The sequence below is a fragment of the Columba livia genome, chromosome 1 (genome assembly GCF_036013475.1).
Source record: "Columba livia isolate bColLiv1 breed racing homer chromosome 1, bColLiv1.pat.W.v2, whole genome shotgun sequence".
Classification (NCBI taxonomy): domain Eukaryota; kingdom Metazoa; phylum Chordata; class Aves; order Columbiformes; family Columbidae; genus Columba; species Columba livia.
The window spans coordinates 194,669,691-194,689,118 of NC_088602.1; the positions used below are offsets into that span (position 1 = coordinate 194,669,691).

Below are 19,428 nucleotides of genomic sequence, written 5' to 3' on the forward strand. Positions count from 1 at the left end.
CAGTTTTCTTTGTAGAGAGATGTCTCCAGTGACAGCTGTGAATGACTAACTAAATGGAAGCCCTGCCAGTGCATTTAGTTTAGCAGGTCACTTAAATTGCTCAGGAAGAACAAGAGCTTTTTCTCCGTTCAAGAATATCTTTCATACATTGAAATGGAGAAAACACAGAGATCCCTTTGTGGTATTTACTGAAAATAAATAAAAACATTGGTTGGTGTGAGAAAAATACCTTATAGTAATCAGAAAGTGCTTTTTCTGGAACCTTAAAGGACAACAAAATCAGATTTTCATTGTGTGGAAGATCTGATTTAAAACTTGGATAGTAACAGCATCTCTGTAAAATACAAGCGATAAAGCAAGGCTTATATGAAATCTCTCCAGACTACAGACAGCCTGCATCACATCCTGCCCTTCCTTTAGCAGGAGCCTGATCGAATTCAACTCTTGCCAACATGTTCAGATGAGAGGGGACCTGGATTTTGCAGAGTGTTCCTCCCAGCTTACAAAACGCATTGCTGGACCTGTATGGAGTTTGGTCTCAGCATCTCCAGAGCTACATAGCTCTGAACAAAAAACATACATATATTTTCTCTTACTTCATATAGGCTTCCAAGATAAGGAGATAACAAAGGACACAATTTACTGCCAGAACAATACGAACTTGTTTCTAGAGTTCAATTATGCTACTTGACACGATGACAGAAACCAAAAAGAACCAAACAAAAAAAGCAAAGCAGTGATTACTCAACAACTGCTGAAGTCTTTACAAACAAAATAGTGCTTTACAGTGATGCACAATTACAGACATATTTTACAACGGCAATGTCGTTCTAACACTCTGTGCTTCTTAGTAAGGATAACTAAAAATTACGAGATATCTAAACATTTTAGAGGTAATTGTGTGAAGACAAAATCATTACACTTGTTTTAGAACTGAGGACTGCCATTTCAAAATTATATTTTAAGGCAAATCCATTCTCCAGTTGTTTCAACAACTGTGAGAACTTCAGATGTTTTCTGTATCTATACATGATAGTGCAACCATATATGGCAGTGGGAGTATGAATTATCAGATCCACAACAGAACTTTTGAACTCATTCCTGGAGTCATGGATGTTAAAGTCAGGAAAGATCATTACTGATCTTGGTCTGACCTCTTGTGTAGATAACAGGAACTAAACCTAAACCTTTTTTTTTCTTTCAGGAAAAAAAAATCTATTTGAAATCCGTAAGAGCTGTGGGAATTCATTATTTATTTTATTAGTGACTTAGGATTTTTTCCTATCAAATTTCTCATGCATTAATCAAATTCACCTGTTGGTTTTGGTTTTGACAAATTAGATATTTGGAGCACTTCAATCATCCTCTCTGAGCCTTCTCTATGTCTTTGACTTCAGACATCAGAATTGGATGCAATATTACCAAGAAGAACCCCACCAAAAGGTAAAGCAAGCTCTTATGTTCATTAATTTTAAGATCCAATTATCCCCATGTGCCACAGCGTTATTCCAGGAGCTCATTTTGAGGTATCTGTCAGCGATGCCCCCAGGAACTCTTCAGAAGTCACACACCCCAGGACACAGACTCTCGTTCCAGAGATGTCACCTATTCTGCTTACCCTGTATTTGCAAAAATTTTTCATTTGACTATATCAGAACACAGCTTGCCTGAAGAGGTCAACTGAACAAGTGATTCAAGACTGGTTTATGTAACTGCTCTGTTCTCCTCACTCTGTCAGAATGGTGAATCTGTGTCATCCACTGAGTTTTATTATCACCAAAGAATAAAATCCAGTTTCGCTGTCTGGGCTCTAATGTAGATTCAGTTTTCAGGAATAAAGGTAGAAATGAAGCTCTTAGGAATGACATCACAAAAAAGAAGGAGTTTCCTATGTTCTTAACAGATAGTAAGAAAACTGGATATGTAACTAGATAAATAATAATTATTAGAAAAATACATTTATAATTAAAACTATCTCTTTATTATCTTCATGATCATAACAATATCATTTTCTTCCCACCAGAGTCTTCTGAAAGAGATAAGTAAAAATGTCACAGAGACAGGAAGAATTTACATGTTACAAGCTTTCCACTCAAAATCTGTAAAGGAGACTAAAGATAAAGCTATTTTTGCAGACAATATTAATACCTAGTATTATTATTATTATTGTTAGCTGGACACATTGTCGTCACTAAAAAACTGCAGTCTCTTTACAGTATTATCCTCTCATACCTTGTAGTTTCCCTATTTATAGTCTTCCTGAAAATTAGGAAAAGCCTTTGGATAATACTCTCACGTGCACATTGATGCCAACCCATGAAGAGAACAAATACGTCACTAAGAAGATTTGTGATAAGCTGTAAGTGGTAGATACATTAGCAAAATGTATTCTAGTATTCAAAATCTTCATGGAAGCAAAACCAAATATCTAATACAATCCAAACAGCTAAAAATGTCCAAAATAATTTTAATTGGCGTGGATTTCATTCTGAAAATTAATAACATAAAGAAAGGTAAGAAAATGTCAAATTATTTCATTAGAGTTTCACAATCATGACTTACACAGTATCACTTATAGGTAAGTGATCATGCTGCCACAAGGGAATGACAGGATGCTGAGCCAGACTGAAATCAGAGGAGACAGGAACCTCGCAGCCCCAGCTTACACTGACTGGAACCACTCCAACCATAATGCCGCCTCGTGTACTTTCTAACATTCTGTTGAGATAGCAAAGTCGCAGTACAGATTTGGAAAGCCACAACAGTCCACTGCTGACTGTGCTGCAATCACACCACTTTAGATGGGAGACTTCATTACGGTCAAAGGCAGAGCAGATGATGAACTACATGTCAAGAAGAAACAACACTTGCTTGCCTGCATTAAAATACATAAAGCCTATACATCAGGTGAAATTAATTCTAGTGATAAAGAAGAACTACAAGTTTCAGATACAGTCACACAGAACAGGTATGTTTTGCCAAATGAAAGATTTAGCTGTTAATGACCTGAGGACAACAGTTAAGCTGAGGCTATAACAGAGCTCTTATTTTTCTTTGAACCAAAGAGTCTGTCTTTAGCTGTGTTCTTTATAGCTTCAGGAATTCTTTGGTTTGGACTTTTCTAGTGCTTCTTACAGTGCTTCTTCAGCAACTGTATTTAGCAACTATAATTAAATGATTTGAAAAAGATAGCTAGGAACCCGAACAGCAGGAAAAGATAATTAACTTTTCCCTTCTATAAAGTCAGCCTCTGGACTACTGACAAGATTTTACTCGAAAAGGTAAAACTTTGAAGCCTCTAGATTTTAATACCTGATCTGACAGTCAGAGATGCCATCTACATAAGACATTGATGATATATCAAATAACTTGAAAGACAAAAAAAATTGTTACAAGTGTAAAACATTTTTAAAAGGGTGTGTTTTAATACAGTACGCAAATTTGACTTCTAGCAAAGCATCAGAATTCTTGAGTATGACTACGCTTTTAATTCACAGTGAATGGGCCAAGAAAGATGATGCATTAAAGCTCATCAGAGCATCAGTTACAAACGTGACCCATCCACAGTCTGGACACAGCAACCGCTACTTTTAGCTTCTCTTTTCACTGCAGCTGCTCTTTCAATTATTTTAACAATTAAACTCCCCCATCTTCCATGTCCCTGCCCTCCATCTGGGGTAAAAATGCTCTTACCACACCCTATGAAAAATTAGTATAAAATTTAGTATAAGCTTCCAGAAATATTAACAATATACAGTAGCAGTAATCTGGAATACTTTATCATAGTTCCACTGCTTTTATGCAAAACAGACTGAGACATCATCTTTTAAGTAGATATGTGTGAAAATCATGCAAGTAATGTAAATCTTATTTTTGCTCTAAGCTTTATCATTTCAGTTAAAGGACCGGGCAGTTAGCTGGCAGGAAGCTCTTCGAAACTCACAGCATGAGCAAATTAGTAACAAACAGTAGATTAAAAAAATAGCCAAAGAAAGGAAGCCCCAATGCTATAGGTGTAATTTTTAAAACCTGTTCTTGTAATTCAGATACTACAGATACAAGCTAATTAAGAGATGGAAGACACGTTGTGTTCCATGTACAATCCTACTAATGTCTTTGGAATCCCTCATCCTCTTTAACAGGTTTTTAATGGATTAAGTGACATCAGTAAGAAGAAAGCACAGAACTCAGTTCCTAGGTATTTTGAGTTAGAGAGATGAACTTTTAATCTTCTTCCATTAAAATAATGATTGAATATAAATAATCATCTGAATAAAAAGATGTCATTAGTATGTGGTCACCTCTCAAAACAGAATTAAAACTTAGAGGTTGCACACAAAAATTTCCCAAATTAGAATAAGAAGTAAGAGCTCAGATTGCACTTTCCAGTTGATCTGTTTTCCAACCACTAAATAATAGTGTGCATTGATCACTTTAAGAATTCTCCCATCAAAAACTCTGTATTTGAATTTCTAATTTTGATCAAATCTTCAAATAAGTTCAGTCATTTCATTAGAGAGTATAATTTTAGTTACTGAATATCTAGACTTTAGTTGCTGTAAAATAAACTGGGATATTTTCCAATCTGTGTATATTTGTGATATCCATTACATTAGTTAGCATATTTTTAGATCATGACATTTTTCTTTAAGTTACATCTATATTTATTCTGTGTCTAAGTCTCTCCGCATTAAGTTTGTAGAAATGGTCATTACAAAATAAACGTTAAAACACCTTCCGATTTCATGTTTCCAGCATTAGTCATTTACTCTTGGTCAACTTTCTCAATTCCATTGGTATTCATCACATCACTTTTAGCTGAATTAGTTTCAGTATTATTTGTTGACACACTGATAGTCTGGCATTGCTTTTCTACAGTAACTGTCCTCTATTATATAGATATTTTTTTCCTAAGGCTCAAATTGTTAAGACAGGCAACTTTACTGAAGACAAAATAGGATAATTCTGCAATTTAGACAAACTCAATGTTTACTCTGAGAAAATACATAATTTGATGAAACCACTCAAGATACAGCATGATTGTAATGTAGCCAAAATGAAATCTGGACTGATAAGAACATCCAATGTAATTTGCAAGAATCAAAAATCCCCTCCAGTTCCAAGAAGTGTACTGTTCTGTTAAAAAGTGATAATTCAAATGTCATGGAAATTTCCACATTATGTGCTGTTTCAATGCACAAATTGTATTTGGAAGGTATATAGATGAATACATTAAAAAGCACAGTTTGTCAGTTTGATTTTACCTAACATAGCATAGGTGGCCCTTTCTGCTTTGAAGGTTTTTGGTTGGGTTTTGGTTGTGCCAGTCCTAAAACTTCTGGTTGCAATTTAATTTTCTGTTTCTCCTTAAGATCAGTTAACAGCAGCACACCCAGAATGAAACAGCCCTTTTTAAAAGCAGGGATGGTACCAGAATATGGATGTAAGAACCTCAGCTCAGCTTTTTATCTCATTTTCTGCCAGGATCTTATTATGTGATATTAACAATGACATGTATTAGTTTAAACTATAAAACAGAGAAAGTAAAACCTTCACATTTTGGTAAAAACGCTCTGCAAATTATACTTGAATTGCTCCACATATTTGAAAACATTTTTGGTTTTGAAGCCTATTTATTGAACTTATATTGGTTCTTAATGTGCCCAAATGAATACACTTCGAAAAGAAGTATGACTGTATTTATGTAACAGCAGCATGGCTCCGGGTCCCTGAGGCCCTACTCAAAGTACTCAAAAGACTACGCATTTTTCTCTCTGTGTGCAATTTAACTCTTCATCAGTTGCATTTACAAAAAATGGTGAGTTGAATTTGTCAAATAGCTCAACTGAAGTCAAAACTGAACTATGACGCTGGTTCACTTAAAGCCATCCAAAGATCTAAACAGCTATCAAGGAACTACTTTATGGATAAGTGAAGAAAAATCAGTCCTTATCCTTGCATCTTTCTCAAAGGCTTATTAGCCAAATTATATTCTTCATGCCCATTGTATTTTATGTATATCCCTTTAATCTCATTCTTTTTTTCTAGAATAATGAAATAGAATTCTATTTCAATTCTGACATCCAATGTCATTTTCAGATGCTATCAGAACTACTTAACCATTCCAGCTTCTCACTTATATGTAATTACAAAACTGCCTGAAGCATAATTTTTAAAGTTCAGCAAAAGTGATTTAAACAAACTTATTGACACAATGACTAGTTTTGTTAGACTGTCAAGACCCCTCTGACATTAAACAGGTTTTTCCCCCTCTGTGTTTGATTATTTCTGAAAGAGTTGGGGGGGAAGTTTCTTACCAACTTGATTTTGATTAAGCTAGTGATTTACAAATTCTAGGACAATATAATATTTTCATTAATTTGGATTCATTGTGCTGTTTGCACACTTAGAAGCATTAATTATATGTGTTTCTCTGAACACTACAGATTTGCTAAAGCATTTCACCCTGTATGTTCTGTAGATAAACATAACAAAACTGCAGATCCTCTGTATCTTGGAAAGAACTTTCTTTTTAAAAAAACCCAAAAAACTATCATCACCCTGTGTAATATCTCAATGATGTGGAGTAACATAAAATACATAGGGGTGTTATCAGCTGCAACATCTACAGTTCTGTATAAAAACAGCCAACACACACACACAAATAATAAAACATGTAACCTATAATAGAAACAGCACTGTGAAATTATTTTCTGATCTCAGTTAGATGGATGACAATAAGTTACTTGCAATGTCTGCTACACTGTTGTAAAATAACCATTACAGAATTTCATCTTACTTGTTGTAATACCTTCTGAGTCTTTTACTGAGAAGCATAGATTAAAATTAGATATAATGACCAAGAGAGAAACTTAGAGAGTTTCTATTAAATACTGGTAAAGCGACTGAAGAAGTCACTTTATTTGGTTGTCATAAGTCCAGTAAGTGACACTTGGATCATTTCTGTTTTGTAGTTTACGTCAACAAGAGCAGCACAATATGCTACAAAATCCAGAATCAGTTAACCACTACCAGTTTGACCCTTCTAGACTTTCGGAACATATAGACTTGGAAAAAAAAATCCAAGCACTGCTCTTCATTTCAGGAAAATGTTGTTATTTATCATTAAATACCTTATGCGTGAATGCTTTAGGAACTCATCAGAATATATGGACCCAATAACTAGTTTTCTATAACACTGTTCATAAAGAAACCTTCTTTAAAACAACGATTACACCACATTCAGTCCAGGTCAGTCTCATTCACTCCAAAAGTTGCATTTTTTATTCATTTTTTTTGCTACATCTGGGCCTGTTTATTGGGTGCCAGTTCATTCTGCAAGGACAACCTTCAACAAAAACAATCAAGTAAGGGACATAAAGCCATATTAAACATTTTCCTGCAATTAAAACAACATTAATGAAAACAATAGAGAAAAAAAGTACTTCGCTTAGCATGAATTGCACTAAGCAGTTTCCATTAAAAAACTGAGAATTAATTCCTGGGGCAAATAGGAAAAGCTGACCAATGGCACTGTAAGGTTAATGAGATCAATCTAATCCCATTCAAAATACGCAATTTTCAGGGAGCATAATGAATTAAAGATTTTTGGTAAACTGCAGAAACTCTGCAGATTATACAATACTATGTAGTCAGCTTTACAAGATTAAAGTGTTAGGATCCTACAGTTTTTATAGTACACAGAGTGTGAGAAAGAAATTATACTATACCATTGTTACTAGAATGATCTCTAAAGTTCTATATTCAGGTGACTCTCCATGCTCTCTGTTTTTTTGTAATCCTTTATATTTCCTTCTTCAAGAAACTCTGATTCTGAACAGACTATTATGGTGGATAGTCAGGGACCAAGTGATTTGTTGGCAGTATTGTTTTTAGGTTGCTCTCTTAATTAGTCACTATACAAAACTGGTAGTAATGGAAAGGTTTAAAACAATTCAATAAAATACATTAAATCAGTCATTGGCAAGAGTATGCAGAACACATAGGAAGATTTAACAGAATAACTATAAATAGAACAAATATGCACTCTAGGTTCCCTCAGTTACAGTAAAGGGATAAATTTCATTACTAAACAAGAGTTAAAATTTAACATGTTCAGAAGTAGAAACTAGGTATCTTATTGTTTGTACATTTGAAAATCATCTTCCTATTACTACCACATGGATGTGTCTTCCATCGAAACCATATTGTATTCAAAGCTATAATACTAAATTCCTTAAACTTAAACAATAATAATGAAAAAACAGAGCTGCACACAAAGCTGGAGAGCTCAGGACTCTCCCATAGCCAAGTAACTCAGCCTTCAAGAAGGGATGTATGCTACAGAAACACACACCTTCTTCCCACAAAAACATTCAGAATTTAAAGGTATCTTTCAAGCAATATGAGTTGTATAAACACTGTGCTCCACAGTTTTTCTCGATACAACAGCATTTTTACAAGTGGAATTCTGTTCAATGTCCCTCTCCCTCCATTCAGCAGTCCCCACTGGATTTGCTCCCGGATTTTCAGAGCTTCCCTGCCTCCTCCTGACTGACCAGGTCTCTGGAAACAGTACAGGGAATGGTATTTGGGTTTGTGAAGAGACATTCAAATCTTCAAGGAAGCCTTCATGGAATCTTCAATATTCAGACCACTAATTTCTGCCAGTGCCATGATCCTTTGTAATTAACAGAGGTGAAATAAACATTTGCAGTGGGTAGGGTGACATCAGAAGTGACTGATTCACACTCAAGTCTTTCCACTGACTACAAACGTAATTTAAAGTGACTTAATTTCTAATTTAGACCTGGCTTACAGGATTGGCTTTATTTCATTAAACCTTAAGCCTAACTACATAACATAACCCATTTCAAATCTAACTGGTCTCCGTAACATGAATCACATCTACATATAATATTTGTACTGAACTATGGATCTAGTTAACATCTTTCTTTTGTTACTTAACAGATTAATATTTGAAAAATAGGGAAAATAAATATTAGCTAATATCGCATATAATTGATTTAGCAAATACAAATGACTGCTAATTGTGTCATATAGTTGCCTTGTTCTTTCTGAAGAACACAGAAAAACAGTAGTTACAACTCAGCCCTACCAATACATAGTATTACAACATCAGCTGTTACTTCCACTACATCTGTTGTCAAAGATTTTGCTCTGCATGAAAAGAGTAGAAGTTAATGAGTTACAGTATCTTGCACATGAAATCCTAGTACGAAACTGCACATTCAGTGCTCACATTCAAACAGACAGAACTTTCATTTCTAAGACTGCATTATAAAATGTCTCTCTGTTTAATTTGCAATATACTTAAATGTGGAGACCAAGTCAATATATTAATTATAATCAAAAGACGCACACGCTGTTGACTGAGTCGGCTTGATAGCAGCACAGTTAAATTTGAGACTGTAATAGCTGAAATCAGGATCAATGGACACCTGATGTTTTTCCTCTATAAAACTGTATTTAGATACAGCTTTCAACAGTCACCTCATTCTTTGTTGATTAAGGTCTTTGCATGCAAAAACTATGTCAGTAACGTTATTATTTTAAGTTGGCTCTTCTGAACAGAAATGACTCAACGGTCCTAACTTCCAGTCATTTACTACCAGTACTCAGAAATTAAGGAACAACCTCTTTAGATTGACGGCTACGATGTTCAAAGTCTAAAGGAGCAGAGCTTCCAGTTTTTTGCAACACAAGACAATACATTGAATGCCTTCCAAAAGTGCTCACAGCAGGGAATAAAATGACAGCAGTGCTAGTAGTCAGGCTCTTTAGGGTTAGAAAGATTTCCACGTTCAGAGTCCTTAAATCTTTACAGGTTTTGGTACGATCACAGAAAAGACACGGTTAGTTTCCATACATGGAAGAGTGATGGTGCAGGATCCAGAACCACAAAACCACCTAATCACAGATCTCACAGAGAAGAGGGGTAGGTAAACCCTCCTCTGTTCAAAATGATCTGTTCAGAATCACTACTTTTTTTTTTTCTTTTTTTTTTTTTTGTAAAAACATTTATTTTACTTCAGTAGCAATAGGAACTAAATTTCTACCACAGTATGCATCAAAAAGCTAAATTTAAAACATATTTACTAGTTATGCCTTGTATCATACAAAGTAAGAAGTCCTGTACTTTAATGGAGAATCACGGAATCATAGAATGGTTTGGGTTGGAAGGGACCTTCAAAGGTCATCTAGTCCAACCCCCTGCAATGAGCAGGGAAAAAGGAACTATTTAAAAACTCACATCATAAACTAGGAACAAGATCACAAAATATTAAATGAGACCCATATTACCCTAGTTGAGCATAAATAGGTGGTATATTAATAAAATAATATTTCTGATATATCTTTCTGTAGTAATCACTAGGAAGGTTACTGATATTAAACTTTTTAAACTAAACCCTCTTAGTGCAGACCGCACTCTGAATTAAATTTGTCTTCAAAGCATCTTGTTATTCCATTGCCTCTGTACCATCCTACTAATCCCATTTTTAGGGTGCAAAGTTGCATGATTTAACTTGCGTAGCTGTTGCAAATACACACTATGACAGGTGTATAGAATCAGATTTGTCTTTCTTTGAAACCTACTCTTTCAAGTGATTTTATCTCAAATACAAGAATCTACTCTAATAGAAATATTAGTCCATGTGAAAAGTGAAAAAAAAAAAATACACCTATAATAAATGTAACAGTCCAAATGCTGACAAAACAAGCTAAAGACCCCTTTGTGAATGTATACAAAGTCTATAATACCGTAATGAAGAGAACTGGCAGACATGTCCAAGAATTAAATAAGAAGGCAATACACTCACCACTTACATGTTGTTAAAAGACACTTCTAGGGAAGAAAAACAAGCATTTTCAATAGCTCTATTTTTAAACTGCTCTGATTATTTCATACTTCTTGTTTAATATTAGTATAATTTCATTTAGATATGAAATTCTCTGCAAGAAAGAGAATCTGGTCTTGGTTTGGGAGGATTTTTTTGTTTCTTTTTTTATTGTTGTTGTATGTGTGTGTGGTGGGCTTTTTGTGTTTTGTTGTTCGCGGTTTTATTTGTTTTGGGGTTTTGTTCCTTTTTGTGTGTGTTTGTATTTTTGTGGGTTTGTTTGGTTTTTTTTTTTTTTTGGGGGGGGGGGGGCGGGTGCATTTGTTTTTAAGTAATACAAGCCAGTAATTTTTAGATGCCAACAGTTCGCTCATAAAAATAGACCATTATTCCTCTGTTTCAGGGAATAACATAAAGCTTCAGGAACTTTGGAATCTAATAGGCAGAAAAAAGGACCACAGGATGTAACAACTGCTTTCACACACCAAAAATGCTGACAAATGTGAGGAAAATTACTGTAAGGGCAAGGTCATGTGCTAAATGAGACTTGAAATATCAGCAGTGTATGCTTACCATAAATCAGAAAATATTAACCTGGGCCTTCTCTACTCTTATGTGAGAGGAGGAGGCAAAGTATTCAAGTGAGCCGAGATTTAGGAAGAGTGGTAGGCAGCAGGGAACCTTTAAACCCTGCACCGATTCTAATTATGTAATTATTATAGAGGAAAGGAAAGGTAAAACAAACAAAAGGTGTTGACAACGCCCACTCCATCACTAAGCTAAAGGTGCACTTCAAAGTCACCCTGTATCTGACTTTCATTCAAATGTAGGTAATGTGAAATGTTTCACTATGCTCTGAAACAGGCATCCTTCTTAAAATATACACAAAACCCAAGATTTAATGTAAGAGTAAACCTGACAACTTCAAAAGGCATGAACATTTACATAAGCAATAACAACCTTGATTTCCTTAGAATTTTATTAATCATAAGACGTAAGAAGATGGTGGTTCACTGTATGATTTGAACTAGCATTACCTCGTAATACTTCACCATAATGAAACATTTGAAAAAATTAAGCGCATTTACCTGAATTTTAATAGGGCAGACAATTGTGCACACATTTATTTTGGTCATAAGGTCAATATGGTTCTCTCACTAGTATTTATATAAAATAATCATTGAAGAATCATTATTTTAAAGATTATATATATCAGAATAAAGGACAGTCATGACTCTGAAGATTTTATAGCTATAAAATCTTGTTTTATAAGTACAAACCAAGATCCAACGAATTCACAGGAAAGTAAAAAGAAGCAACGCAAAATCAGTCAATGTGAATTTTAGTGCTATTAACAGACTCAAACCTACCTGTCAAATCTATTCTGGGTATTGCAGAAAAACAGAACTTACATAAGGATTCAGAGAGAAAGAAACTGAGTATCTGCATTAGGTGCTCCATTTAAATAAGACAGTCAACCTGGGAGCTGGCACAGACACTTCGATGCAAGCACAAGTGCGAGATGAGGCTGTCACCACTGGCTGATAAACTGGCATCTCAACACTGAGTATGAGATGACATGAAAGGTGTCGGGATTAGTCCATTAAAGGCCTCAAAAGAGGAAGCATCTAAGTTTTGCTTGCTGCTATAAAGGAAAGGGAACTAAAGAAGATGCAAAGCAAGAAGAAATGATGGACTGAAAAATGATCTTTACAGCTTCACTGCAGTCTGGGTGAATATAAATGAACCCAAAATGCATTTGTCAAAGCCAAAGCAAAGGATATTGCAGTAATAAAGATGTGGGTTGATGACACATGGGTGAAAATGTCTATTAGACAGTCAGAAAAGCCTGTATCTTAAAATCATGAAAAAGAAAAAAAAATCTGCAAGACAGCTTCCTTACCACAACATATTGAATATATTTTTATAGCTCAGCTATGTCAACAAAGTGATAACTAACTTAAACTGAAAATTTACACTAAATCTCTAACATCTAGCAGTCAAACCAGTATCAGGCCAACATTAATATTAAACTTATATTCTGTTTCACAGCTGAATCTAGTCTCTGAAGTCCTGTTTCTTGGCGAATCTTTCAGATATCCGGTATGCAACACCATTAACTCAACACACATTTTCCATTGGTATTTTAATTCTCAATATGCTCAAATCATGTTTGTATATTTTACTACTGAACAGCACCAACCATTCACATCTCCCAAGAATTCAGGAGAAATTTAGAATTATGGCTATAGTTAGGAAAATTAATAACAATAAATCAAAGTTTAAGACATGCTGATGAATAGAAAGCTCTTCATCACTTGCATCTTTAATTACTTAAGCTTAGACAGAAATTAAATGAATTTCACATTTTACATTAATATCGCAAGTCATACTTTATCATATTAAAAAACCCCACAACATTTTATTTTTATCTATATTAAACTTACTACCTTTTTTTTTAATCTGACAGTAGTATGGAACCCATGAATTAACACAGAACCATCAACAGAAATATCATAAGCCAAGAAAAATCCATTTGATCCTATAAAACATGACATTGATTAAAAAGGGAAAACTGAGCCAGGATTAAAAGGTCTTCTATTTACTGTCTACTCATTGAGTTCTCTGTCCCCCAGCGTGTGAAGCAAAAACTGCTGATCTGAAGCATGAATAGAGCTACAGAGCTGCCCAAACTAGCTTTCTGTACTTGGATTTGTCCAGCATCCTATGTGGGTAAAGTGGACTCTCTCTCAAGGTGAAAACCATGAGAGAATAACAACCTCTAACTAAAACACTATAATTCTTTTCAGCAAAATTAACCTTCATGTTATACATAGGCATAAAATATTTAAAATGTCTATCTGAAACGATATCAGTAGAGTTTCTCTGCTATCAAAAAGTGACCCCGGGAAATTCTAAAATTGCATTTAATAATTTTTGCCCTCATTACACAGCATTGCAAGGCATAGCTCATTGCATTACATAGCAAATTTCAAAAAGGGATCAAAGCTCGCTAGAAAGGTTACTCTGCCTTACGAGAAAGGTTATTCTGCCTTAAAAATCCTGTGAGATTTTTAATTCTGTTCAAAGAGGCACGTAAGAGAAAAGCTTGAGTTTTTACAGCTAGTACTAAAGAACCAGACCCTCCAACTGCCAGTTAGGAGAGACTTGCCTCATCTATGTCATATGCAGAAAAACAAAGCACAATATGTGCAAGAGAAGCGACTGGATGCACGTTTTGATGATTCTTGATGTAGTCTACAGAACACAAAATTTCAGTACAAAATGTACTATTACTATGACTTCAAAATAATGTGTATTCAGTGCAATCAGAGTACTTCAACAGCACACACTGAGTCTCCCAATTTTCCAAGGTAGTTTAAATGCCTATTACTTGAGCTACTACTTTGAAGACTAGGCAACTGTCTACAGCTATTATTAACAAAGCGGAAGAATAATGGATTTTATTCTTGCCTGTGGGAGAGAAGTATAATTTGGAAAATTGATAACACTTTATTACAGTCATTTTAAAAGGTCATGTTACACAATAAAGAAGGCCAAGCCTTTTAGTGATAACACATGGTAGTGGTAAAACTAGCACTAGTCTACAGAACCTCAAAATTGCTAAATGCATTTCTATATGCTAAGCAATCTAAAGCAGTCTGATAAATGTGTTCCAGCATGCTCCTGATTTATATGTTTTATATAGTCCAGTTTGAATAGCCTATGAAGAAATTAAACCGTAAATAAATAATTATTAAATAAGTAAACAAATCTGAACATATGTAAGTGAATCAAATCTTCATAGTACTATACCCCGAGATAATGACTTAAACGTTGTAGTAGTTTCTGTAGAGAGGGGAAAACTGTTACGAACATTGTTGCAGGAAATCAACGGGAAAATTTTAATAGGGAGGATTAACAGTGAACAATCGTAGTTGAGAGGCACGGCTGCCACCATTAAGGTTGTTTTTGACAAAATACTATAAATCGAGAAAATCTGACAGTGTTAGAAGGCAGTATAAATTAGTTATGTTGTGCCCTTAGGCATTTATTTATTGCAAAAATAGGCAACGACAGTTAAAACGCTCTGGATAAATTGCTTTATGAAGAAAGATAAAACAGATTGAAGTGACACCCAAATTTACCCAATGGTTCATTTGTACAGGGCAACAGAGTTCAGTCAGCTGCAGAGAAAACAAGCTGGTAAGGGGCCATCTCCCCCAGGTGGGCGCTGGTGCGGCGCTGCAGCGCCGTCTCTTCACGGACAGCCTGTAAACGGGCCCTTAAAGCCCCTCAGGCATTGCATGTGCATCACAGGGTAAAATTCAATATAAAATGTTTCTATGAAAGCAAACTGCCACCAATTCACAAATAAAACTGAATTTCTATAGGGGTATGCAATGATTCTCCAATTTACCATATACAAATCCAATTACAAACAATTTCCTGATAAGCTCTTTGCTGGAAAAAGGTTTTGAAATGTAGGGACACCCGAAATAATTACTCTTACAGTCCTTCTATTTCCCACTGAAAACCAGCCTCCTTATTTTAAAAGACTGCTTGCTTAGCTTTTTTTGGAAGAATGAAAAGCCCCTTGTTAGAATGTACTGTTCTATATACAGATGAGAAATTATAAATAAATAATGCCAGTGATGCATTTAAGATTAAAAAAAAACCAGCTACCTTCTCAGAAAATAGTTTTGTGAAATACCAAGGCTTTACTTGTAACAACATCTCCTGAAATCATCTTCTCAAAGTCTGTTTCTGTGAAAACAGCATTTTTTTCCCAGAGCGGACAAAGAAAACACATCTCCTACTGCTTATAGTCCATCACTTCAGATCTAACAGTTCTGGAGCAACTCTAACAGTCAGTCAGACACCATCAGTCTTGCTGCAGCTGCTACTATTTTGTCATAAACTCATCCCCAAGTAACACTAGGAAGCGTTATTTAATAAATACCACCCTGTGCTTGAAACATATCCCCTTCACTTACTTGAAAATCTTTCTCTTCCAGGATCTCTTTCCTCCACCTGACAAGGAAGGCAGCACAGACGTACAAGTGGAAGTGAGAAAAACCCTCTGGTTCAGACTAGAAAAATAAAAATAAATCATCGTTTCAATAGACAAATAATACTTTTGATCACCATACACCCCAGGTGCAACTTTGTGGCATTTGCTACTAACTACAAGTGCCAGCTAAACGTCTATCCCTTCGTTATCACAAATATGTACGCATTTAAACTATGGCAAATCTATTCATACCCAGTATCCGTAAGAGGAATTAAGGTGTGGTATGCATTTCTCATATTTGAATTCGTTCTTTACAGATGCGTTTCTTGCATTTCTGATGTTATCCATTAGCTTATATCTGCAATGAAATACTGTATTGTCTCGCTCAGTACTGTGGCGTGAACACATGCTTCATCTGCAATATTAATAATGGAGATGAAGCATATGTAGTTTTATTTGACACTAGTAGTTTTTTCACTATAAATTCTGCTACAGGAAATGATTAAGAATTTTTTAAAATATACAATTTGGTCTATATTTGACTTAATGTTTTTTACTAAAGGAAAAATATTTACTTGTAACACAAACATTTACAACTCAGATTTGTATTCAAATCTGCAGCTTTCTGCTCTAGTTCAAGTCAGCAGATTCAGTCACTTTATAAAACTCCCTCTAGAAATTAAGATTTTACATGCACACCTAAGAGTTTAGAAAAATTCATGTTCCTACTTTTAAAAGACTTCACTGAGTTTTCCTCTATTACCAAATTAATTTACATTCTATTTTCTATACCACTGAGAACTGAAAAAATAATTGATATTTAATTATCAATGTGATGGCTGTGAACTAGTTTTATGTAAAATCTCATTAAAATAACATTTAAAAATAATAAGAATAATAATAATAAAATTAAGCTACATAATTTGACAAATGTAGGGATACTCAAATGCTGATATCTAAATAATTTGTAAGATCTAATTGAACTGATTTAAAAGTATAGGAATTTCTTTTTCATATTCTCTATTGGTCACTTCAAAACTGCAGTTTACTCTTCAAAAAATATAGCGTTTTGCTCAAGGAAAGTGAAATGAAATAATATCTTATGTAAAACAGAATATAATAAAACGTCTACATTATTGCCATTTAATCCAGAAGAGCACAGTATTTAAAATATTCCACATAACATTTTTAACAGTGCAATCAAGTAACCTCACTGCTCTCACAATTGGAGAAGGAAAAATATTCTGCTTGTCCTACTTTTCCTTCTCCGCCACCTTTGAGTGACAGAAATGCACAGGGTACAAACTATGGCGGTACAAACACCATGTTGGCAACTACCGAGTCTACAGATCATCCTGTCCACCAAAGCGGGAAGAATCAAGAAAAGAGATAATGCCAGTTATTTGCAAGGTAGTTTTAAGTTTAAAAGTGCAGTTGGAATTGAAAACAGGAATTAGTTAACTTTGGAATGCGAAAAGGAAGATTCTAAGATCCTGTGATATTTTTCCTGCTGTAGGAAAACACTGCTCTTGAACAACATCACTTGCATAACATTGTAAAATCCCAGGACAGACAAAGCATATGGTAACTTTAACAAGACTTCTCTCTAGAATTCATCTTAATCAGAAAAATTAAAGTCAAGTCCAATTTACAGCATCATGTACTCACTACCATCCTCCTGAAAAATCCAAGCCTTTTACTTTAGTGTTGGCATGTCTCTTGGGATAGCAAGTTAAAATATATAAAAGCATCAAATGCTATCTCAGGAAGACATACTTGTAAGCAGAGTGCTGCTACCACTTATCAGATACAATTGTGGCACCATTTAAATAATCAAACATAATTCTAGAAAATGCAGAAAGCCAATGCTAAGAAAACAACCCTCTTCCTACTTTATTGTGTAAATAAATTTACAGAACATGCAGTATTTTTTAAATTCAGCCTTTGATAATCTTCAGACTTTGATAACATTTTCATCCCTAAAATGAGAAAAAAAAATATTTAAAATATTTTAAAATTAAGTATAGAAACAGTACTTGTGGTTTACCTTTTCTCAGCACCCATCTGCAAACAATTTCTCACTTTTAACATTAATTTTCAAAATGTCCTTCCAAGTAGCAGCCCTTAACCATACATTAAAAGTTTCTATTGTTTTTGAATACACAACACAATCTCAGAGAAGTGACAACCTTTCTCCAAATCTGAAAGACAAGCAGGGTGGTAACGCCCAATGAAAACAGATTGTGTTTGAGACTAAGTCAACAGTCTGTACAAGAAAACACCAGCACATTTTCCAGAGCCCATTCTGAAGTATGTGCTGTCACTGGTGAAGACTTTGTGGCAGAGGATGAACCAGCTCAGGTCACCTTGTGACCTGGTGACCTGCGATCTGGGTTTAGATCTACTTCAAAGAACGGGCACCTGAAGAGTATTGGGCCAGCCTGAGCATTTGCAATCAAACATGAAAGGGGAAGAAGGAAAATGATGGTTATGAGATGGAGGCAAATAAAGCTGGATTGAGATGGCTGAACAGATAAAGAAAAGTATAGAAATGCTGCTGAAAGTCGATAAAGGAAGAGGAAGACTATTTTTGCAGAAGAAGTAAGAAGACTGAACAGTATGTAGGCAGGAGAATTTCACTTAAAATAATAGTTTTTAATCAGGATATTTTATATACTGGATTATTTGGTATCTTACCTGAATATAATAAATGTTTACCTTTCTTTAATGACATGACATGAGCAAGAAAGAGGTAACTGAAAGGAACTTGCCTTAGTGTTAACATATACCAATCCTCCTTGCATAATACTGAAGGCGTGAGGAGATGAAAGTTCTTAAAAAGCATAGGGGAGAAGGGGGGAGGATTAAAGAAATATGTCTGAAAGCAGCATTTTCAGTTTCAAAGTCAACTTGCAGTAGCTGTTGGCAAAATTGTTCATTTTGCTTTCTCTTACATTGACTCACAAAACAATATTACCTAGGTAGTCAAATTAGATCAGAGTACTCTTTTTTTTCTGATAATAACCGAAGATTCTGATTTTAAGCCCAATAATTCATTCTATTATCCCATAACATAGAAAATCCTTCTGTAACCAGAAAGATAAGTGGCTTAAAAACACAAACAAAAAACAGAAAAAACACAAAAAATACCCCAAACCAAAACAGAACTGCAATATTGAAAATGAAAATGATTTCAGGAATTGCAGAAAAAAATATAAGAACCTGTACTTTTTCTTGAGATTTTTCTGTTAAACCTTTTTTTCCCCCAATACATTTTTTTTCGGCTCTTTTAAATGAAACCAAATAGGTTTAAATATGCAATTCATTAGAGAAAAAATGCATATCCCCCTATAGATTTAAAAATTCATCATGCTTGAGAGATAAGTCTGGGCTACAAAGTATTTCCAATGGATAGTTTTAGACAGTTTTGGAAATTGAGTAAAACAGCTAATGCATAATTCCCTTTTCTAACACCTGCTACCTATTATACTTTTCCATTTGTAGCTTTTGAAGTTACAAACAGTTTGATCTCTAAATGTACAGAAATGCAGGCTA

General features: G+C 34.6%; 1 protein-coding gene across 2 annotated transcripts in view; it reads right to left on the reverse strand.

Moving 5' to 3' along the window:
* TBC1D22A (TBC1 domain family member 22A) overlaps positions 1-19,428 on the reverse strand; it is a 165,344-nt gene that overhangs the window by 17,922 nt on the left and 127,994 nt on the right. Inside the window, exon 12 of one of the 2 annotated variants that reach the window (XM_065048964.1) lies at positions 15,857-15,952. The exons of the other annotated variant lie outside the window; for it this stretch is intronic. Within the exon in view, the coding sequence (XP_064905036.1) occupies positions 15,857-15,952 (96 nt within the window). The remainder of the gene's footprint in view (positions 1-15,856; positions 15,953-19,428) is intronic. 2 annotated transcript variants of the gene reach the window in all.